Genomic DNA, 24,442 nt, shown 5'->3' with positions numbered 1-24,442 from the left:
GAAAATGTTGTAGAGGTACTTCCTCTTATGTTTTTCTATTTCTCTTAGAACATTAATACGATTTTTTTTTCCTTCTAGGTGTTTTGCTAGTAAATCAAAGCATTTGTATTCTCTATTTGTGTTTTAAAAGATACTGAGTTGTGACTTCATGTTTAGTGATTTCCAAAGAAATTAGCTTTTCAATTGATCTCTACAGATACAGAAATAATTTTGCTGTTGTTAATGATTTGATGTGGTTTGTTGTTTGGTTGTTTGGTTGTTTGTTTTTTTTTTTTTTACATTGCCTTAATTGCAGTGAAAAGAAAATCATAAATACACAACATATTAGCTAGATATCCACTGACTAATTCCTATTACCTGAGAAATATTGTGTGTAATTATCAGTGTAAAGAAGGTGCATGAATCAGATAAAATGCTAAATATTTTGTAGACAATAGATTTAAAGGAAAAGTATGAAGAAGAATTGTTGATGTTATTTATAGATTATTTCCTTTATGGGTTATTACATTCTAAGTTTTCTGTAATTTTTTAATGCTTTGATTAAAAGCCAGGACACCATCTTATTTAGCATCTTCAGTTTAATATCTAAAATCTTTAGCTGCAAAACCCTGGAAAATCCTCTTAAGGCATGAGAATTTTTGCCCTTTCAAGCTCCTGATGTGTTTTTAGCTGCCAATGTGATGTTGTAAACTTATTTTTATGCTAGTGAAAGGACTTTATTCATGAAAACAAACAGAGAATACAAAAGCACACACAAGTTCCTTGTTTTACTTTCATTTCATTATTGATTTTATTTCCAGAATACTCTTTCCTTTTGCATTCTTATGTGTCAAAACCTAAAGCTGTTTTCGTAATCTCTCCACAATAAAACTTATAAATTTTTGAGCACTTTTACCTGTAGGATGAATTCTACTACACTATTATTCAGCTCTTGTAGTGTTTGAGTAGGGGTTGACAAGGCTTATTGAGAATACAAATTAATTACTAGCTTCTATTTCTATTTCACACTCTGCTTTAATATTTTTAAAATTTTAACCTTTTGAAAGATAATAATAGGTCTAAATTTGAGCCAAAAAAATTGAAATGAAGGATCAGCTTGGGTTTTTCCCCTCAGGCTCAGCATATACTAGGAGTGCTTCATTAGTTAGAGATTCTTGTCACTTGTACTGGCAGATTTTATGAGTAAGCACATAAATGTAAAACAGTGGTATGCTTTATACATTTAACCATCCCTGTGTTCTGTGGATGAAGGAAAAGATACCTTGAAAAGTGCTATTTAATTGTGACTGTACAAAGTGCTTCTGCCATCTTCCTCTCTCATTCACATGGATATTCTCCATTCTGCTATGGTGAGCAAGCCCTGGGTCATAGCTGAGCATACGTATGGTTAGCCACATCTGTACACACCATATTATGGCTATGCAACGTGATACCATGTCCTGTTTCTTCAATAACAGTAAAAGGGGCCATTAAAAGCCATATTTACTTTGAATTACTGTATTCAGGCTAAACTAGGATCTGTGGAAAAAAAAAAAAAAAATCAGTGAAGAGTCAATAATTTAAAAAGCGATGATCTTTCCAGAGGGTGTCATTGCAGACCTTCATGCAGATATACTTTTCCAAGGCTACGTTAGTTTTCCTACATCCAGATGTTGCTATTGCTTCTTTTACTTTTGGAGGAGTAGAAGTTGTGGGAAAGATGTGATTTATCTTAATTGTTACTTAGTTTTAGATGCCGTTGATGCTAATTAAAATGGTTTAAATTAACATCTCTCATCTTTGCGGCCTTATAAGAATACTGATATTAAAAAACAGGACCACAGTGTCATAAAAAACTGTCACATCTGAAAATATTTTCGGCATCTTTTAACCTCAAAGAACCAGGATTTTTCTCTCAAGATAGTTATGGCTTCATATACTTGGGCCCTGGGACTTTTAAGTTTATCAAACAATTTATTACGTCTTCCACTAAATTTCACTGGAAGATGGGCTCAGGAGCAAGCTCTTGGCATTTACCTTTGGGGCTCAGTCACTGACATTGCATGGTGGGTTTAGATGGATGTGGTTATAGGCCTATGCCCAGGCAGGAAGACAGATATTGCCTTTATATGTAAGGATATTCCCTGTTTTTATAAAGTTTTGAAATTCTGATAGAATAAATGAAGGCTTTAGTTTATTTGTTCCTTTGAACAACTTTCATCTCAACCTTATTCAAGGTGAAATACCAAAACTTTTCTTCAGCAAAGTCTGAAAAATAATAGGATAGTGAATTTGTGAAAACAGTATTTGTTGTATGACTCCTGCAGTATTTGATATTAGACAAGCACGGATTTCATGCTACATTGTATATTACTCTGAGTTTAAAAAATATGTCTCACAAAAACTGATTATCTCGTGTATTTTAGACAAATGCAGTGTTCAGTAAAAATTCAGAAGCAGTATCAGATGTATTTTTCCTGGTTCAACAGTTCATATAATGTGAAAAATTTAATTTTTCTGCAAGGTTAAAACTGCTTTAAAGTTGGTTTTTTTTTTTCCGTACAAAATCAGCTGAACACATCTACATAAGTGAATTGCAGAGGCAATACAGTTAACGCCCAGCACTGGTATTTGCTGTCTATGGAGTCATGTGCCCTAGGAACTCCTGTAAAGCATTAGTACAACAAATACCCCACTGTGAGATTTTCTTTCAGCTGGTCATCCATATGATATAATTATTTTTCCAATAACATCTATACAGTGACAGAATTGGATCTTTAGTAGAAGGCAGACAAAAGAAATTTAACCTTTTCTGCCCAGTGAGGATACATTATTAAATTGATATGATCTTCAAGTTTGATTAATAAAAAGAACAAGCACAGGAAAAAAATCCTGAGATGAATCAACCTGATTCTGCAGCCCTCTAAGGAAGTGTGTCCCCATGTTTTCTACCCACATCTCACTTCACTCAGTTGAGTGCTCTTCCATCTCTCATCGTAAGTGCCCCCTGAGGCAATGAGCACCATGTCTTATTAGCGGTTTGTGAGGCAGCTCACCAGGACATGCTCCAGCAGATAAGAGTACTTCTGTTGTCGTTTAGGCCCAGCCGGCAAATAAACACCAGTGGGATGGGGAGAAGAATTGGAGGAAAAAGGTAAAACCTCATGGGTTGAGATAAGGACAGTTTAATAGGACAACTCAAGGAGAGAAAAAGTAATAATAACAATAATACTAATGAAGGAATATATGAAGCAAGTGATGTACAGTGCAATTGCCACCACCTGGAACCCGATGCTCAGCCTGTTCTTGAGCTGTGATCCCCCCTCTCCTCTGGCCATCTCCCCCCTGTTGAGCATGACATTGCTAAATATCCCCTTGGCTAGTTCAGGTCAGCTGTCTCGGCTCTGCCCCCTCCCAGCTTCTTGTGAACACTAACTTTATCCCAGCCAAATCCAGCACAACTTCTCTAGCAGACTCCATTAGGAATCCCCAGGAAAGAAACAGGCACATTTCTGACATTTGGAAAAACAGAGCACAGCCATCACATATCAGATACACTAGTCTCTGAAAGTCCTTGCGCTACAACTCTTCACATTTCTTATGAGAGCTAAAAGGATGTACAGTAGCAAAAATGGCATCATGCCAATCCGGGCAGTGGCCAGCCCTGTAGCGGCTTCACTGGTTCTGAGTCACTACATCAAAACAACAATATGGCTTTGTATAATTTAGCATGAAATCTCTGATAAATGTAGCTTCTCTAGAGAGCTAAGATAGGACTTCTGAATTATACAACAGGATGAACCACAGACTTACAGAAAAGGAGACTGGAAAAGACCTCAAGACCCCATCGTGTGGCCTCATTGAAGCTCCAAGAGAGAATCAGCTGTACCTCAGGAATGAAAAGTTAATGTTTTCTTAATGTATAACATAAACATCAGTGTCATAGTTTAAACCCATCACTTTATATCCACTACAGATAAAAAGATATTAATCCCTCCTTACCTCATTCCAGGTAACTTATATAGGTGACAGTTTTCATTTGTTCCTTTGGCCTTCTATTCTTTAGACTGAGCAACGCCAATTCTTTCAGTCTTTCTTGGTTTTGTTTTGTTTTGTTTTTCTCAGATAATGACCATTTTCTCTGCTCTTCTCTGGACTCTCCACTTGGTCTACCTTCTGTCTGAACAGTTTTGCTTGAACAGGACACAGTGCCACTTGTTTCTGTGCTATCCAGAAATATAATAGGAGGTATTCCTTAATGTAGCGTACAAGCAAACCAGTTTATCTTCCTAATATGTGGTTTACATTCTTGTACATGTATGGTGTAACGCTACTTATTCATGTATAGCTTATGACTGACTGCTACATCTTTTATCCCCCTTTAGCAGAATAGCTGCCTAATTGGTCATTGCCAATCCTACATCTTTGTTATTCCCCCTCAAAACTTCACACTTGTAAACACAAGTGCATTGTAATGTGTTTTCTCCTACAGATAATTTCTCTTATATGTCAATATAATTCTTAATGTAATGTATCACGAAACGTATTTGCTGTTCATCTGGGCTTATTGTTGTCTACAAGGTTGAAGGATTGTTCCTTTATGCAAATAATTCATGACTTGGGCCCTTACCTGGCCCAGAGCAGAGCCAGCTAGAATCTCACTGATTATATTTTTTTTGAGTTTGACAGCAAATTATTAAAAACTAATCTTAAAGTCTGTGGTTTTTGGTTTTTTCCCCAGGTAATTTTGCACTCTCCTTGAAGTAGTTCACTTTAATTTCCTCCTGAAAATGTTATAACTTAATGTCAATAACATGATTAAAATTAAAACATATTACATGACCTGCTGCTTCTCTACTTGAGACTTGTTGCCCTGTTACAGAAATTAATAACCAGCATGCCAAATATATAAAGCGGTATAGCTTTTTTAACTATCTCTAACCTTTTACAAATTTTTTTTCTCATTTATTCTAGTATTTTTCCAGAATTGGTCTCTTCCTCATTTCTTAGCTTTTTTAACATAATCACTGTGTCTACCTCTTCACACATTTCTCACACAACTTCTGAGAGTTTTCAGAGGAAGCTAACAGCTCTGAGCTTGCTTCACTCTGTTCTCAAGGTATCTTCATGTGCATTTCCTCAGACCCAGCTGTTACTATGGATAGGGCTCATTTCAACTAACTTTAACTGCCTGTAATATCGCCATCAATATCTGTGCAGGAGTGTAGGTTCCTATCAGTCGAGGGAGACTTGGTACAGTCAACGACCAATAGAGAGCTCTTCTGGAGACATGCTGGAGAGGCATACTTGAGGATGAGGTGAACTGCAGTATTTCCAAATTATTCTCAGACCTGTTCTTTTCCTATTTTAGAAGGATTCTTTCTTATGGAGTTTAGTTGTTAGTCATGTAATTACAGATCATCTTTTTTATGAAGAGTGATGGAAAATGTACTTTAGCCTTCTGCAAGTGAGGTATCACTAGGTTTTTCTTTTCCTTACAGATTTGTTTTCTTGTGATCCCTTATGTCTATTGCTTTTTGCAGTTAAGTTTGTGGTTTGTACTTTCTGACTTTGTTTCAGCATCTTGTGCTATTCTTTCACACTTGTCCTTAGGAGTTTGACCTGGTTTCCACATTCTGTACATTTCCTTCTGGTGTTTCAGGCCATTGAAGACCATGTTGCTTAGCCAAGTTGATCTCTGACCATACTTCCTATCCTCCCACTGTGTGGGATTGTTTGTGTTTGTACCCTAAACATCATTTCTTTAAGGAACTGCCAACTCTACTGAATTCCTTCTGCTTTAGCCATGTTTCCCATGAGAACTTACCTTCCAGTTCCCAGGGCTTTATTGGAGTCTTCTTGTAAAGAGTTCATTGGGTTTGAATTGATCTTTCCTCTTGTTCCTCATCTAAAAATAATATACATTATCACATCACAGTTGCACTCAACCAAATTACCTTTACTCTCATATTCCAAACCATCCTTCTTCTTGGTTGCTTAGCAGGCAGCCTCTTGGCAGGCTGCTGTTGAAGCACTTGGCAGGCTCTGACAGCTGCTGTAGACCATACACAGGGAGTGGTTAAATGCTGCTCGTTACACCCAGAGACAGACACGGCACATTGCTTTGTAATGTGCAACTGGAGATGCTCACCTAAACATCCACAGGGAAACGCTTGCACCTTTTAGCTGGGCATTTAATCAAAGAGAACTACTACGTATACAGTGTTTCAGATGCTCTTCTGGGAAAGCATCTGTGTGGATGCAGAAACACTTTGCCCAGCCTTAAAGTCCAGGTAAGGAGAAGACAAAAACCTCTCCCTTATTTCCTTTGCAGACCTAGGAGTAAAATTGAAATAATGTGTCTCTTTGGACTGATGGGTCTTTGTCTCAATCTTTGTTTTCTATTTACCATCACTCAGAGGAATGGGACATCTCCACTGAGGTTGTCTGATTGGTGAGTAAAACGGGATTGTTAGTAGCTTTTCATGTTTCTGTGATTTTCATAGTGTAGTCAGATCTCCACAAAGAAGGATTTCTTTGTGACAGAGCTCTTGGGTTTTTTTTCATTTACATATTTAGAAATTTCCAATGAAACTCTCGAGAAATAAACTGAGACATTATTCAGCTTTACAAATCACACCACAATGAAGTGAATCTACAGAGGATTATTTTCCTTGCTATAACTCTCCTCAGTTAAAAACAGGGGAGTTTAACATACAGCCAAAAGTTGATGTTACGAGGGTTCTGGTGCATGAAATGAAGAGGCAGAGGCTTTCTGGCTTTGCTAAGGGTAGTATGCCTCTTGACACTCCCCATTTCAATACAGTTTGCAACTGCATATGTAATTTCCTAGTTACCTGTCTCAGCATCATTTTTAAAAACCTTTGAGCAAAAATAGGTTAAAATTTTTATACAGGGTGTTTTGGAAACTGTTTTTGTTTTTTGTTTTTTGTTTTTTTTTCTCATCATAAATGGCTCTGGTGATCTTTCTTCTAAGAAGTTCAAGCACTCTGCAGGCTTTGGAAAAAGCATTTAAAAATAAGGGTAAGGGGATTCCTCTTGTATATTCACAGTGCAACCTCTCTGGACTGAGGTGGCACAGGGGAGTAAACCACCCATTTTAAATAATAAGACAAGCACAAGCAAGATTTTTTGGGGGGAAAGTGTTGGGGATTACTGGCAAAATAGATTCAAAGAACGAAATGAGCAGGAAGAAACTGTGCCTTGATAAGTAGTGTGAAAAGTGATGTGGGAGGGAAAGGAAAATGTGTCAGTATAGTTTGGGAGATACTAAAATAGCTAGGGGAGCTGAAGTGCAGAGCTTGGGACTAGCTGAGTGCAGAGCTGAGAGCGAGAAGCAGTGGGGCTGCGTGGGAGGCTTGGAAGAAGAAGGAGAGACAGATCTGATGAGCTGGGCTCGGAAGTGTGGTTGGTGCAGAGGGCTGCGAGGTTGACTGAGGAGACTAAGGGAGGAGTCTGGCGGTGGGAGCCAGCAAAGAGCTGGCTTGTGCATGGGGAAGACTGAACAGCAGAATCGGGGTGAGAGCTGATGGGCATTTGGGAAGCTGGAAAACAGGATTTGCTGGGCAAGCGGACTGGGAACGTTACGAGAATGGCTTTTGGAGGTGAGGATTTGCTGGAGACTGGGTTAAAATTTTGCCTGAGGAGTGGAAGCAGGGACTGGGGAAGAAGGGGTCACAACTGGGGCCAGGGCTGAGGGAAAATCACTGGTGCCCATGCAAATATATGTCCAGCAGGAGGGGAACTCACTGTTGGAGAGCTGCTGGGCAGTGGGGTGCAAGGAGATGGAATTAGGAGTAGCGGGAATGGAAGATCTGGGCAGGCCATGCTGATGGTGGGAGCAGGGGAAGCAGGGACAAGCTGTGCTAGGGACCATTCTCCTCCAGTGCCAGGAATGGCATCCTGCATGCCTGAGTCTCATCATTTTGTTGCTGTCAGCAGGTAAGTCTAGCGAGCTTGGGTCTTGTCATTGTTGATGCTGGGTTTGTTCAGGAGATAGCAACCCACTGCCACCATCGGTTATTCCATTAGAGTGACTGTCATAAGATCAGTCAAGGGAGCTAAATGATTCACCACTGACAGTGATTTTTGTGTATGTTGTTATGGTGCCATATGAATACATTTTCAACATTGGTTTTTAAAGAAATAAGATATTCCACACAACTTGACACTCTCAATTCACATGCTCTTGAGATGCTCTAGAGCTGTGCAGTAGGATCCCCACTGTCTACAGCAAATGAAGGAGAGCGTGCAGTGAAGAGGTTTTAGGATGAGGGTTTGGGTTCTTTGTCTGTCACAATAATCCCACATGGTGTGGGGCACCCACCTTTTCAGAGACTCTCATGGACTGTCCAGTCTCCATTTTCTGGGTACTTGAGCAGGTTCTGGAAAACAGATTTGCAGATCTTTTGAGCATTCATATCTGTAACTGAATCAGCAAGACTGTTTTGAACTTGGAGTGTACTGTAATGTTAAATACTCTGACATGGCAGTTCTTTAGTTTCAAGACTGTGTTGCCAAAAGCCAGCAGATACTTCATTTTGTGCTCTCTATGATTTAGCTCATGTACCACGTTAATCCTACTGTTTCCTGATCTCTTAATATCTGATACTGTATGTCCCATAGTATGATGTAAAACATGTTTCATAAAAACATAACATTTCTGCTGAAGGGCTTGTCCTGCAATCCAGAGGAGACCAGAAAGGAAAGGAAAAATGGGCCTGGATTCATGTAGGAAGAGAGAAGAATGCATATGCACAGTTTGTAAGTGTCAGGATGTTTCAGGCAAAGAGGTTACTTCTATAAACGAAGCATGATTTCTGTACAGGAGTCTTTGGAGGATTATAAAAAAGAAGAGTTGGGGAGAATGGGAGTAGAGGTATGGTTTTGGACAAAACAGTGGTCGATCCTGAAAACGAGGGTCAAAAAGTGGACTAGAATGATAGAAGAATCTGGAGAAGATATGAGCAAAAAAGAAAATAATCTAAGCAGAGATATTTTGTATGCAATGGAGTGTAAAAAGAGAAATCATGACTGCCATCAGTTATGGCAGAGGGCTACTGGTGGAGGGAATACAAGAAGGATATAATGAGGTGAACAGCAGCCAGGAGGTTGCATGGGGGCTGTGTGCTAAGCAACCAGGACTGTTACAGACAGTTCTGGCTATGCTATTTGGTGTCCACTGACAGGAATGAATGAATCAAGTTTACACAGGGAGGTGAAAAGCAAGAGGGCACAGAGAGGATCTAGGGTTGAGACAAGGTGGGTAGACCTGAATGGCAAGGACGACAGTGCTATTCCCAACAGTAACTGAGAAGAGAAATATGGGAGGGAAGTCTAAGACACGTGAAAAGCCAGAGACCTAGTTACCAATATGATGAGAAAAGCAGAGGGATTTTGTGAGGCCCCACCTCCCATGAAATAAGCCTGGAAGGATGTCATTTGTTGCCACCGTGATAGGCATGCATCGTGCTCTAAGCTATTCTTCCATAGTCCCTTTTCTCCCTTTCTTCCACCTTTCCAAATTCCTTAGGGTCATCTAGATTCCCCCCCAAAAAAGCAGTGAAGATTGCTCTACTGTGATTGGCTTTGCAGTGGTTTAAATGGCAGTTGATATGTGCATGGGATTTTGAATTAAGCATCTAGATAAGAAGGCCCCACAGCCCGTTACCAGGTAACCAGGCAGAGGAGGTGGACTTTGTTCTCGTATTATCTCTCAGGCCCCCAAAGCACTAATTGTCCCTGCCCAGGACCTCATGTCAGCCCTCCCAAGGGCCATTGGTCCCTGCCCCAGCAATGCCGCAGCAGGGCTGGACACCGGCTTCCCACGGCCCACCTGAGCTGGGTCTACTCACAAGCTGAGGTGACCATGGCTTTGCCTAATGATCTGGTCTCTTGGTTGGACCTGGCCACCATCTCCACATTTTCACTCTCCAGGGGTGGAGATGGATCCAGGCTGGTGAGCCCTCTGCCACACTGGCCATCTGGTTATTGGACTTGGCTCCCAGCCCCCCATCCCGAAAGGAAGAGCTGTCCCTCATTGCTTCCTGACAGTATCTGTGGGAAGTAGCCATACCTGCAAAATGAAAAGCCCATGGCCTTTCTGGCTACAGCTACAGGAAGGAAAACAGAGACAAGTTTGATCACATAGTGAGGGCTGGATTCCAGTGCGTGAGTGACTGTAGTGCATTTAATCTCATTCTCCTTTAAATGTCTGTCGTGATTTATTGGATAGTTCTGCATATTCCTTTCTATACTCATTCCTTCCAATTCGTTCTTCTTCACCTTTACCAAATTATACTTTGTGCCTTTTTGACTCCCATTCTCAACCTTTCTTTCCCACAGCAGTGTTTGAGCAGGCTACACACTCTTTCTATTTCCCATGGCCCCATCTCCACTACTTTTCCTGAGGTTGCTGCTCCCTGCCTCTCTGTGAATTTTTCTGTCAGACTGTGCTGCCTTTTCCCATGTACTTTTTTCCTCTCTTCGCTTTGGTTCTTTTCATCCCCAAATTGGCTCTTCCCTTCGCTTGCTCTTTTGTGGGCTTGTTGGTAACAGTTTTAGCACACTGGCAGCCTAACTGGTGTTGGCATCCCTGAAAAGGAAGATTTTAAGGAGAGATTTTAGGTGAAAAATGTAATAGCTCTGCAGCTGCTTCAGAAACTTTTTCCAAAAAGAAGGGCAGCAGAGGAGAAAGCAGAAGCTATTTGTTTGTTGTCAGGAGCTAATGGTAGCAGGGCCTAGCAATAGGACTGGTCAGAAAGTAAAGTTGAGCTTTTAATACTGCATGAGAAATGGCAGGTAAAGAAAAACCTTGGAAGGCAGACAGGGATGAAATAGAGCAGAAGCTAAAAGACAGACATGGGAAGGTGGTGTAATGAGAATAACAAGCAGTTTAATGATGGCAAGAGGAAGGCAGCAATGTAGTTGCTGAGACCAGAAAGAAATCTGATACGGTAATGGAGGGCTGAGATGGGCACTGCAGGGAACAAGGGTTTTTGCTTGTGCCTGTGCTGGAAATTGTGACTCTGTACCTACCTCACTGCTGCGAAGTGTGCTATTCTGTAGGACAACCCCATCAGCCTCTTCCTCAGTAGCCCCTGTTCTAGCTCATGTGTTGTCTCCCTGCTGAGCTTGTGCCGGTTCTCACACAGCACCTTTCAGCCCTTGCTGCTGGAAGTGAGATGATGTCACACCCTGGCTCCAGAATGACCCAGATCAGATGGTTCTTCTAGCCCCTGGCTGTCCACAGCCTGCTGGACGCTCCTAATCCCCTCATGAGTTTCCACTTCATGGAGCAGGCCGGCCTGCCCGCTGAGACTCCAGTTTCTGGGGTCTGTCTCCCTCCTGTCCATCTATAGCTAGTTGTACAGGAACAAGGGGGCTGCAGACTTGGGTGAGCAAGGGTCTTGCTTCTAAAGGCACAATTCACCCTGTTAGAACAGCACACTCAGAATTGTGTCCAGCAAAGCTTGTTTTTCCTGTTCGTTTTTCATTCTTGCTGTTCTTGGGGTGTTTCTACACGTCATCCCCCCCTCACCTTCTATGTACCCATGTACATATCAGTATGTATGTATTTGCAGTCATCTTTTGAAGGGATTAACAGGGCTTAGAGTACAGAATGGGGCTCAGTGACTGAGAATGTTATCTGTTTCCAGAGATTTTCCCTACCTTCCTCTGAGCCACCCTACTGGTACCTTTTGTCACTTCTGGCTTCAAATGTATCAGGAACACAAATAAGTATTGTTGTAATTTCATTTTTTTTTTTAATCCAGTAAATCCCACTTATCATCAAGTAGGGCACAGAGGATCACTCCATATGCTCAGCTGTGACCAAGGTCTGTCTTTGCGAAAAATTCGCTTGAGACACACCTTTGTAAGTTTATCACCAGGACACTTTAAATCCTTATCAACCTACTTAGTTTACTTGGAGCAAATAATATGCCAGTATAACTGATATTAATGTGTTTCTGAACTACACATATATGTGTGTATATGTATGTGTACACATGTGTATAGTTCAGAAATAGATATACATATGCACACACACACACACGAGTGCGTGTACACGTATTTCTGTACTTGGGTAATAGGTGCCGTAGATAAAGACTTAACATTATTCAACATTACCAGTTATCGGACTTCTCTTTGTTTATAAAAGTATCAAAATACTGTTTTTTTTCAGACTGTTTTTTTTAAATACTTCTTTAAAAACTGCAGATTTTTCAATTGCAATGGTTGAGCAGTTCCAGGAGAAGGATTAGGGAATGATAAATTATGAATCATAGTTTTAGCAGTTCAAGGGCAGAGCAATGTACCAGATACCTGTTCAAGGCAGCACACTATCTACGCCTTCGGTGCCTGTGCTAGGAATAAACCTGCATAGCAGGAGGGAGACCTTCAATCTGTGATGTGCTAGGTAATGTACTCGCATGACTTCATCTTTAAAACTTTTTTAGACTGTCTAAATATTTCCTGATTGAAAGAGTACGAGAGATTCTATATCAGACCTTGTTTTGGTCAGGGGAAAAGGAACTCATTCCAAAACCAAAGTTGGTGGCTGGATAAATGTGTTTGTGGTGTAGCTACATATGGTACGAACAGTTGAAGTCCAGACTGTAACACATGTAAGGGACTGTTGCAGAAGGTCTAGTATCACAAAATGGAAAGGAAGTATGAACCAAGAGAAATCAATCTAAGAGAAACGAACCAAGAGAAATCCATTTAAGAGAAAAAATTATCCAACCATTCAGGCATATGACAATTTTGTGAGAACCCTCAAAAAGTACAATTTCATCTTTGAGACAAATAGCTCTTCTGGGCCAAATGATCCAGCCTGACATACAGGGGATGTGCAAGTAGGTTGCCAGTCGCTCCTCCATACACAGCATAGCATATAGAAAAGAGGGATGATGAAAGCAATTAAAAAGCAGAAAGTTGTCATAAATTTCTTGAAGGAAACAGAAGGATGAAAAGCACATTTTACGGTCAGCAAAATTGAGAGCAAAGATATGAACGTGACACAACTATTTTTGGTTTTGTTATGAGGACCGTGTATATCAGGAAGAAAAGACTCTTCACAACAGATTAGTAGGGGGAGATGGTAAAATTATCAGTAGTGCAAAGAAGGTTGGAATTCAATAAATATTTCTCATTTTATGAGGGCTTCAGGTCTTTTTGCCATCTTGCATGCACATGAGCTGATTGTCATTGCTTTCTCCAATAATCTGTTCCCCATTTGCTACCACTCTTGGCTTGAGGGATTGCTCTGGTTGCTCTCACATAGAAACTTTGGAAATGAATCTCACCAAACTGTTATTTTTGTTTGGATTTGGTTGATTAAGGTAATAACACTGATAGAGTGGATTTAGAATTGTATAAAGCATTGAACTTGATACTGCAGCATGTTTTGGTTAAGAAGGTAGAAAGCCATCAAATCAGCTGGACACACAGTAGAAGGAATTAAAGACTAGCTAACTGGCAGGCCTGAGAAAATCTCATCACCTGGTAGAAATCTTCTGAAAGGGTTCTGCAAGAAAGGGGTTCTGTGAAGATCATTCCTCTTACTGCCTGGTTTACTGTTTAGTAATGTCCAAGGAAGAGTCAAAAAGTGATTTCTGATGAAATCTGCAGAATCCAGTAACACAGGCAGAGTTGAAAATATTAAGCCATAGCTATGTATGGTTGATCTATGGTTGAAGAACAATCAGAAACCAACAGTGCAGTGTAAGGCTGTTATCTAGGAGATTCTATGCTTCACTAAAAAGAAAAAAAAAAAAAAGCCCAAAAGACCAAAAAAATCCACAAAACCTCCACAGCTATGTGTAATAAGAGAAAACCAGATTAATTCCCTATATTTAGTTTTTAGTATTTTCTCCACTCTTTGGCACTATGTTAGTTCCAAAAAGACATTAAGATCTGTTTTCACTAGAAGACATTACGGGTTTTTTTCTTTTTTTGAGTCCTCTGGTACTGTCTTTCCACCTTGCCTGTGGGAGCTCATTCTGCTGCCCTTTGGTTACAGCAGAACTAGACTATTTATTACGGAGTTGTGTTAATAGACTCACCACACCTTGACTCAGGAATGCCTTGTAGTTACCCAGTCACCTTAAATCACACCTAATTCAAGGTAGGATGAGGTAAAATGCAAAGAGAAGTATTAATTCATTACATCTAAAATAGCACAAAAATATGTGAAAAAGACTTAAGAAATAGAAGTTCATCTGATCTGATCTACTGACACTGAATATATCACAAAAGTGGTTTCTGTTTGTTTTTTTTTTTACCCCACTTTTTCATTTCCTGGTGACTCGTCCCTTTTCTGATAAAATGGCTCTCAGAATTTTCTTTCCTCCTATTCCTCAGGCTGCTCTTAGGTGATTTTCTTCGCTGGAGACGTTGCATTACACAGAACTCCATACTGGGGTCTCCCATCAGAAAACATCTTCAGAAGAAGCCGTCAGACTTCACCTTCAGGTAGCTTTTCTGAATCGTCATGTGGAACTCACTTGTTGATGCACTTTTTTAGCTCTTACAGCCAATCTGCACTTTGAAGTTTTCTAAGGTGTGAGACAGATTTCACCTATCACCTTGGAGCTTGTTCTATCCTTCCTTATGGTCTGACTGTTCTCCTGATTTGAAATAAGGATTCTTTTGCTTACACACACACGTGTCTTAGAATAGGAATTGTCTCCTGTGTTTGACTAGCTCATAAGCAGCTTTTTTCCCCTCAAAGAGGCAAGTTTCTCTCTGGTGAGTCACTGACCTGTTTCAACATGAAATGTGTCTTATGGCAGACCTTATATTCTGTAGCAGTAATTTAATTAACAAATATATATGATACAAGTATCTAAATAGGGTAACTGAATCTAGTACATTTTATGATTCCTGAGATGGGTATGATAACAATAACTACCCTGAGGTGACAGCATTTAAGGTAAATGAAGCCCAACCTCTTTCTCCTAAGCATACTCCAACAAGGAGTCCCTGTACAGAATTATTTAGCATCATATTTATTTTAATTGTTACACACTGTGAAATTGTGTCTTCAACCCAGTTCTGAAAAAGGGATCACTCAGTCTTGGACCTCATGAGATCAATGAACAATCTGACTGGCTTTAGCTGCCTTGAAAACAGCCCTTGATGCATTAGAAGTCAATAGATTGAACAGTGAGGGAAGAATTGATGTGCAGTGAAGAGAAGGTTAAAGGCCAAAGATCAACCCATATTTTTTTCTTGTAGCCTTTATAATGGTCTTATGCAGCCAAGAAAATGCAAAAATATTAGCTAAATGCCTCTGTGTGTAAAAATACTGCATTCATTTGAATATTTTAACAATTTAATGTAAATACAAGTGAATTGTTAACATAATTACTGCAGATTTGTTCATAATGATGTTTACAGGTCAGAGATAGTGAACAGCCATCCCTCTCCATTTCTCACATCACGTCTACATTAAGAGAGATTTAATAATTAGTAATGCTGTTAGCTGTATGAGTTTGAAGATATTCTGGTAAAGATGAATGAGACAATAGTCACCTGTCAGCCCTGAAAGGAAGAAGCCTTGTGTGAAAGTACATTTTCAGCAATTTAACTAGTGCTGCCTCTACTGCTGTCTCAGAAGGCACATGAAACCAGGTTCCATTATGGCAGCTGGGGTTTATATACATCCACACTGGAGAGGGTGACACCACAAATAACTGCCAGAGTGGTCCTGTTGTATCTCTGTAAAAACAAAGCAAAAAAATGTCGAAGCTACATCCTCAAGAAATCCACGCAATGGCGTTTTTATTGCCAGCAGGTTCAGGGTGAAAAATTGCGAAGCAGAAAAAGAATACTGTACTGCTTGACTTCTTTGATGGTGCAGACTTTGTGGGACAGAGATAGAAGGTCATGTTTGCCAGTAGTTATGGTTTTACACTTAATTTTGCTGCTTCAAATAAGAAGTAATGAAAAGTATGGTGATGAAGAGCTTTCTAATGGGGGCAACACATTAAGACTACAGAGGACTTGGAGAGCTCTCCACAAAATGCAAGGGGACAGAACGAGTGAGCACAGGAAAGGGAATATGTTGAGTGTGAGACTGAACTGGCCTTCTCTCCTTTTAGCTGCAGACAAGGAACATCTCATTTTCTGTTGTTTCCCCTGCTGCTTCTATATGCTTCCTGCCACAGTGAACCATTCTGAGGCTCTTATGCTGCAGCACCAGCAGCAGCAAACATATATGCAGTGCTGTGTCTTTGGGAGAGAATGGGAGAAATCATCTATTGTTAGTAGTTAGAATTCTCCGATGGAATGTGGAAGAGTTTCTCCTACAGTTAATATAAATTTATTTATACAAAGTTGAAAGCTTCAGTGCAGGAGATGAGAAGAATCTCATCCTGAATGCATCATAGGCTTGTGGATAGGCCTATTGCAGGTTACAGAAAACTTTGTGCCCTCAGACTGCAACAAATAAACTTATTTTTTTAAAAAAATACATCTCTGTAATCCTAAATTAGGTTATCATTACACAATGGGAAGGGATAGACAGTTTTCTTGGCAGGAACACCAGCTTTAAATGAGGAGAAGGGAGGCGTATTTGCTCATACACAACTCATTGTTATGACAAGGGGGGAGATTTTGTAATACTTTGAAATGGTCTTTTTTTTTTTTTTTCTGTTTGCTTTAACAGTATAATTGTGGTGTATCTTTGTCATAGGAGAATTTTTATTTGTTAGCAAAGCCTGTTTTATAGAGCTTGAAAGGTCCTTCTGCTATCATAAATTCTGTAAGAGAATACCATGTTATCTTTGTCATATGTAATACAAAATCTGACTCGGATTGTCTTTCCTTGTTGACAGAAAGGCAGATTTCCACTTTAGAGATCACGTCATCCTCCTGCCTGTGAAAATAATATGAATCAGAAGGTGTTAGTTTTCCTTCTCCCAAATTTTATTTTTGGGATATTTCTTTTTGTGTTTTTCTGTAAGAGACAAAAAAACCTAACAGGTGAGTAAAGAATTTGCCAACAGAAAGACTTAATGTTTTCTAGAACCAGGGACACCTTTCCCAAATGTGTTAGGAAGTAACTATGGAGCCTAAGGGATAAACAAGACTATGAAAATATCCAAGGCCCTGTCACTGTGATCGCTATCTTTGTAATGTCTGAGAGAAAGAGCACTACAAAGAATAGCTGACATTAGAAGTGTGTCCTGGTGTCAGCTGGGATAGAGCTCATTTTCTTCCTCGTAGCTGGTACAGTGCTGTGTTTTGGATTTAGTGTGAGAATAATGCTGATAACACACTGAAGTTTTTAGTTATTGCTAAGTCAAGGACTTTTTACCTTCTCATGCCCAGCCAGCAAGAAGGCTGGAGGGGCACAAGAAGTTTGGAGGGGACACAGCCAGGACAGCTGACCCAAACTGGCCAAAGGAATATTCCATACTGTATGACGTCATGACCAGTATATAAACTGGAGGGAGTCGCCAGGAAAGGCAGATCGCTGCTTAGGCACTGGCTGAGCACTGGTCAGCCGGCGGTGAGCAATTGCATTGTGCACCACTTGTCTTTCTAGGGGATTATTTCACTCTTTTTGTAATCTTCCTTTTCATTACTTTTCTTACTATTTCTTTCATTACTATTATAATGATAATGGTCATTATCATTGTGATAATGACCATTATCATATTTTATTTCAATTATTAAACTGGTTTTATATTTATACTTGTTTTCAACTCTCCTCCCCATCCCACCGGGAGGGAAGGGGGAGGAATGAGCGAGCAGCTGCGTGGTGCTTAGTTGCTGGCTGAGGTTGAGCCACAACAAAATGTTAGAACATTGAGCTTACTTAGAGTAATATTGCTAACACGTTGAAAGTTTGAATTTTAACAAAATTCTCACTAAGCAGGATAGTTTATTGCATGTTTGCCATAGTAGAGTCTGGTGACAGTAAACGAAAAATTGATTTTAGCATCTTCATTAGTTTTCGTATGCAGGGAGATAGACTGAGCGCTATGATTGTCACAAAGAAAGAGACTTATGTAAGTCTATTCCACACTAATGGTTTAAATTTCTTGCTTGGCTGCAGGTGCTTTTCCTGATCGCACAGAAGATTGGCTGGCAATTCAAAATAATCGCAAAAGCACGCTGGCTTCTGTCTGCCTGAAGAACAACCTTCTTAAATTAAGAAGCAAATTGGATTCTCATGTTGCAAACCAGCTCTTTGTGGAGCACAAACATAAATTTATGTACTGTGAGGTGCCCAAGGTAGGCTGCTCCAACTGGAAGAGAACTATTTTTCTTCTCCAAGCAGACTTGAATGCAGAAGCTTCAGAAATTGAGCATGACCATATCCACCAAACCTCGTTGATCAAAAAGCTGGTGACTTACCCTCCTGCCATACAGAAGGAATTTCTGAACAATTACACCAAAGTGATGTTCACCAGACATCCCTTGGAACGGCTGGTTTCAGCTTACAGAGACAAACTTCTGCACTCTGAGCCTTTCTATAGTATCACTGTTGCTAATCAGATTAGGGCAATGTTCAGGAAAAACAAAAATTCTTCTGAAAAAGTGAGTTTCCAGGAGTTTGTCAATTTCATTATAGCAAAACCACCAAGTACTCTCGACATTCACTGGAAACCAATGTTTCTGCTCTGCGATCCTTGCAACATTCACTATGATGTTCTGGGTAAGTATGAAACTCTCGGGTTAGATTCTGAGCATGTTCTGAAGGTCATTGGAGCACCAGAGAGCCTGCACTATCCCAGCTTGAAGAGGTACGGCTCAGAGAAACGAACTAATGGTGATATCACCTTGGAGTATCTCAGACAATTGAACTCGGACCAAATTGAGAAGATCAAAAAATTGTATCAAATGGATTTTTTCTTGTTCAACTATAGTATGAAATATGAGGATTATTTTTCCCTGAATGACTAATGTAGGTTAATCAAAGAACAGTTTCCTTTGTACAAAATGGACTGAACTGGACCTCACAGGTGCAGGTGCTAGATAGGTGGGTTGGTGGCTGACTGCTGCGAAGATTTTACTGCTGTTTAGAGACATTGTTTATCGTCCTAAGCACTCTTATAACAAATCCCTGCGATGATCTGTGGTACTGTACAGTGATTTATCTATATGAAATTACTGTCTTCCTATTGATCATTAATGGCATGTTTGTTTCATGAAGACTGTTCATAAATGATAGATTTTGGTCTGTTGGTAGGAGATAGGGGAAGGATGACAAACGTTTTTCACAATGAATATTTTTAGAACACTGCTTTTTTAATGTAAATTATTTTAATTTTTTATTAGAAAAAGACATACAAAGCAATAAATAATCTGCTTTAGAGTCAAACCACTCTTTGTCTAGGAAAGGAGCAAGTAGCTTCAGACGCTTGAAGCTGCATTACACAGAACTTAATGCCTGATTATATTCCCCTCCTGCAGTGCTCTCACCACAGCCCACCAGCCTCATACCTCAAGCAGTGTAGTTGGCAGCAATCCAGCCAGGGGTTCCCTTACACCTCTTCAAAATCTTCTGATGAGCAGGTCTGCTGTTCACAGTGACTTTGCCAACTCTTCTCACTGCCTTTGTGGGCATTACCATCTGGTTTAAGAGGGAAGGTCTGAAAAATGGATCTTTTTTTCAGAGAAGTAGTTAGAGGTACCTTCTAAAGTGTACAACTGGAGTGGTGCAGATTCTAAAATCTTAGTGGAATGGTGACTCTTATCTAATCTTCAAAAGCCCTTTCCTCCCAGCCAGCTGACTGTTTGGGCTTTCCCCATTTGTGCCTGCTGGAGCCCATGAACCATTGGGACTTACCTGAGAGTGGAGCTGGGTAACCTCAGATAATACATTTGATCTACCTGTAGGTTTCTCACTTCACAGGAGACTGAGTGCAAGTAAATTGTAGAATTATGGTGAGGGGAGCAATGGAGCATGTAGGAGAAGCAACTCAAACCATTATCCACTTCTAGTATTCCTAGGCGGGTTTAGTTTTAGATCACTGAGGAGTCTATAAATGCTACCATATTAAGTATAAGACTTGCCCGATTTTTTTTAAAAAAATCTATTACCTAGTCACATTGAAAATTAATTTGTGACTATATTAATTGTAGCTAGTTTTAGAAACAAATCGTGAGTATTAGCACCACCTTTAGGGGATGTCAGTCTCTCAGGAGCTAACTCGAACATCTCAAATGTGCTTAGTTCCTGTCAGCTGTATCTGCAAATGCACAAAGGCTGGCAGGCTAGTCTTGGATCCAGAGTTGGCTCACAGCTTCTCATTACATTGAAAAAGACAGCGATAAAATAACTTAATCACACTGCAGTCACCAATCTGTATAGCCATTGCTACCAGCAGCATGGCCAAGGGAGAGGGAAAAGCAGACTGGGAAAAATGGGATTTGAGCCATGAGGGTTGCAAAGAGAGCTCCCAATGCAGGGAGTAGGATGCAGGGGTGGTCTACCCCAGAGGGAAGATGCAGTGATATATTGGACATCAGCTGCAGACACTGATGAGACCGTGGTGGCAGGAGGAGGCAGAGGAAGAAGCTCTCTGCATCCCTCCCTGACGGCAGATGGTACACAAAGCCAGGACTCCCCTTTGGTACATCTGGCAGCTCTTGCATGGCTGACTATTCCATAAACGGGGCAGCTTTGGCACAGGGAGAGATCCAAAGTGAGAAGACCAAGCAGGAACAGCAAAACATTTTTTTATTATTATTTTTTAAATAGCTTGTGATTTTATGTGGAGTGATTCATGGTTCTGGATCTTACCCTCACTCCCACCATATTTGGTGTCCCCACAGTCCTGCTATCCCCTGCTGCTGGATTGCTCATGCCACCCTGGAAACCCTGTAGTTCACGGGGATTTTTTTTACTTTTTAATTGTGCTGAGGCAGAAGAAGCTGGAAATGACTCCCATCAAAGTTAAGGCTATGCAGGAGGATGCAGTCTCTCTCTCTCTCTCTTTTCTGAATCAGAGCCATCTCCAGCTATGTGCTTCTCCTACTTTCTTTGCCAGATCACGCAGAGAAAGAGGGCAGTAAGGTTTACTTCATAACTTGCTTCTACATGATACATCCCTCCAGAGCTATAAGCTTCAGCAAAGATACTTTAATTTTCTGGCACCATCAGCCAGCCTAGGAAAACTGGAGAAATGATACTGATAGAGTTTGATAGGTGTCTTTGCTATCAGCACTCTAGTGTTAATACTCCTCTCCAGTTTCTTGCTGTTAAATATGAGTAGCTTTCTATTCTTATTTCCTCTTTCACACAGGATCACATATTTTTCCTACAGTGGTGACAGAAAACAGATGGCTAGTTCATTCACTACAAGTGCTAGTCAGTAACAGAAGGCTATCTGTTGATGCAGAAAATTCTCTGTAACTATTCACGATGGACTTTCAAATTTGACATTTGCCTAGGAAACTGTAAGTAGCACACTGACTGCAACCACTGGCTGCTGTAATGCCGTTTAGCTGCTGTGGGTCTCAACAAAGAAACCTGCAGAGGACACGTGTGTGCATGCGTGCACATATAACAACAGTTTCAGGAAGCAGTGTCACACAAGAAGGGTCTAAGTTGTGCATTACCAACACTAACAAAATGAGAATAACGGTTTGATATCTGTTGGAAAACAGAAAAAAATGGACACTACCTTAAAAAGGATCTTGTAACATTCCCCTGTAGACATCTTTTAATTTTCAACCCAATTTACCACATTTCCATTTCTGTGAGCTTGAGAATACTTCCTAACACCACCTCCCCAAGAGCTGCTGTGCAGTGGTGCAGGAGTATGTAAGAGCTCTGCGATATGTTTCAGAGTTAATGAAAACAATGGTGACTCGCTATATGTTGTAAAAAGCTTTCACAGCTTGTGAAGATGGGCACGGAAGTTTGGGCTGAGCTCAAAAAATTAGTCTGCAGGAGAAAATTGCAAGGTATTTAGTACTTGTATTGAGCTGCCTGTATTTTTTGGCAGTAGCTGTCAAGCGGCAATGCCTGCAGAAAACTCTGGTCTATAATATTTCCTAATGTGTGAGCAACTGCCCGTTGCCTCAAGCAGAGTGGAGACTGTACCACCTTGTCTATTGCCCAGGAGAACCCCGCGGCTCATTCCACTGGACAGCGTTGTAAGTTCGCTGATAAAAGGGCTTACTCTTGTTTCATTCTTGATATTGTAATGTAATAAAAGTTAATGAAGGCTCTGGGCTTTGACCAAGTCAGCCCACAAGAATTGCAATCTTGTAAACTTTATGATGAAAATGATGACTTTATGGCCTGGGAGTGAGATTTCCTATACTGTCTCCCCTACAAGCGTCCTGTATAGAACAAAGTCTCTAAGATGGGCCAGCCTCCCTCCTGCCTTTGTCTGGAGAAGAACCCCCAGTGGAGCTTCTTTTCTTTAGATGTTGACTCTGGGTGATGTTTTCCTGGGAGGAAAGTGAGTGCTTGCTGTTGGGAGCAGGGGTGGAGATGGTGTGGTGGGGCTTGGGGCTCAGGCCCCAGTGTGGATTCGAAGGGGTAGGGGGTGCCATAATTCATCCTCTGATTTATTGTTATAAGCCTGTGATATGACCATTGCTATGTTTAATCTCTAATTACCATAATAAACTGTAGTGAGTTAACACATTAGTCTATTTGTTCATCCTTCTCAATAACATCTGTTTAAAAAAAAAGACTCAGAGCTGTTTCAAATCATAACACAAGCCACACGCTATTAGACAACAACAAATGCAAAGCCATTTGGCTCTGCTTTGGTACATTAATACAAAGCTGTCTCACAGGACTTGTAAAGAATTGAAAGAATTAGCAAATACTAATGAGTGTTCCAGTTTGGAGAAAAGATGGAGTTAAGTGGGGAAAGGAAGAGAAACAAAAAATATTGCAAAGTCAAGCTTTACAGCTTGCCTACAAATCTATCAGCAGTAAGAAAATAAGAGAGAATTTTCCTATTCTCATGGATAACCGCACACACCTCCTTTCCGGATAGGTATCCGCAAACCTGACATGTTACTTTGTGAAAGTATAACAGATCTGACAGTTGATCAGTGTATGTCAGCAACGGAGACCTTACCACCAGTCCTTTCTTGAAGTAGACACTTCCTCCACTTATAAGTGATGATTCTGCCCATAAGCCATCCTAATTTTTCTCACAGTTTTGAATGTGAATCTTAAAAGGTAAACTGTGATTAATGGTTTCTTGTTCAGGGAACTTCCCAGAGCAGGACAGCTGTGAACAGAATAAAAGGCACGAGCAATGAAACTTCGAGTGCTCACTACTCCACAGAAGTGTCCTCTGACCAAAGGGAACAAGAGGAAACAGCACCTGTACAGGTGACTGTGCACTGAACAAACTGCAGCCCTCACAGCTCACAGCTAGAAGGTGATTCTATTTCTGCATCCACACTGTTAATATGTCAAAAGCTTTTATCTCCATGATCTTTCAGTTGTCTTGGCTTGTCTGTCATGGAGGTAGAACAAGAAAAGAAAAAGGAAAGAGGAAAATAAAGTGAAAAATAAATAGACACTAACGCTTTGTGACTGTGGCGTAGGCTTGGCATGATTTCTTGCTGTCACAGCATTTCTTATCTCCTGACCTCCCAGAATTATATTCTAGGTCATGCTTTAGTAAAAAAACAAAAAGTTACTAAATTATATAACTTACATAAATTAATGTAAACTAAACAAAACCAAAATAGGCAGAGAATTTACCTGATAGATGTGTCTGAAATTTCAGGATGTCCTCTTACAAGTTTTGACTGTAAATTGATGTACACAGGTGTGCAGTTACAATGCTGCTCCTAGTAAGAACTATTTTTAAAGAAAAAGCTCAAGTGATCATAAATCTCAGTCAGTATACTGAGACTAAAATTCCAGTGAATCAGCAGATCAAAAATGAGTGATACATCACAGGATCAGGTCTGTGAAAAGGAACCGGCTCAACAGTGGTTCAGTGCTACCCACACACGCCTCACCTTTGCTCACAACTACTAGAACACTTTCTACCTCCAGGATCCTTCTTCTAGCTTCTTCTAGACATGCACCAAAGCTTAACAAGATAAAAGGGCTTTCTCAAAAAGTCCCATCACCTCACCCTGTAGAGACGTTGTTAACGAGATGATACGTCATTCGTGGTGCCCCACCAAAGGTACAACAGTTCAGCCGTTACTGGAGCTCAGAGCAGAACTTAGCACGAGTACCCAAAGCCAGGGAGGCATATTCTGGTTTATCTACCTGTGATTTAGCAGACTTATGGGGAAAGCTTTTTACCTACAAATCTATGACTAACATCCTGAGTCCCACCTCAAATCTATGACTAATATCCTGAGTCTCACCTCACTTGATTGCATTGTTCTCTTTTTTTTTTTTCCCAGATCCCTTTTTCAGTATTCACCTGAACTGCATGTATGGACTCATGCTGAGTTCCCACAGTTAGGGGCCACCAAACAGGTG

General features: G+C 40.4%; 1 protein-coding gene across 2 annotated transcripts; it reads left to right on the top strand.

Moving 5' to 3' along the window:
- The first annotated feature begins 7,527 nt into the window (after positions 1-7,527).
- On the top strand, positions 7,528-19,136 carry LOC113480693 (carbohydrate sulfotransferase 9-like). Of its 2 annotated transcripts, XR_003398511.1 has the most exons (4): positions 7,528-7,604; positions 14,365-14,475; positions 16,842-16,989; positions 18,068-19,136. XR_003398511.1 is itself a non-coding variant. In XM_026849726.1 (3 exons), exons 2-3 carry the CDS (start codon positions 16,896-16,898, stop codon positions 18,916-18,918), a joined length of 945 nt encoding a protein of 314 aa, XP_026705527.1. In that variant the 5' UTR covers positions 14,380-14,475; positions 16,842-16,895; the 3' UTR covers positions 18,919-18,953. The 2 variants fall into 2 exon arrangements, 1 of the variants encoding a protein (XP_026705527.1); XM_026849726.1 differs by lacking the exon at positions 7,528-7,604 and having other exon boundaries at positions 14,380-14,475; positions 18,068-18,953.
- Positions 19,137-24,442: the final 5,306 nt, after the last annotated feature.

This window comes from Athene cunicularia (genome assembly GCF_003259725.1).
Source record: "Athene cunicularia isolate RWA chromosome 5 unlocalized genomic scaffold, athCun1 chr5_part1, whole genome shotgun sequence".
NCBI lineage: Eukaryota > Metazoa > Chordata > Aves > Strigiformes > Strigidae > Athene > Athene cunicularia.
This window is presented reverse-complemented; position numbering and strand designations above follow the sequence as displayed.

What these genes read in the sequence shown, in the direction of transcription:
- LOC113480693 (XM_026849726.1), top strand. Translation starts at nt 16,896, where the DNA reads ATGAATCAGAAGGTGTTAGTTTTCCTTCTCCCAAATTTTATTTTTGGG. An exon ending in GAGACAAAAAAACCTAACAG is followed by an intron (nt 16,990 to 18,067) that starts GTGAGTAAAGAA and finishes GCTTGGCTGCAG; the next exon opens with GTGCTTTTCCTGATCGCACA.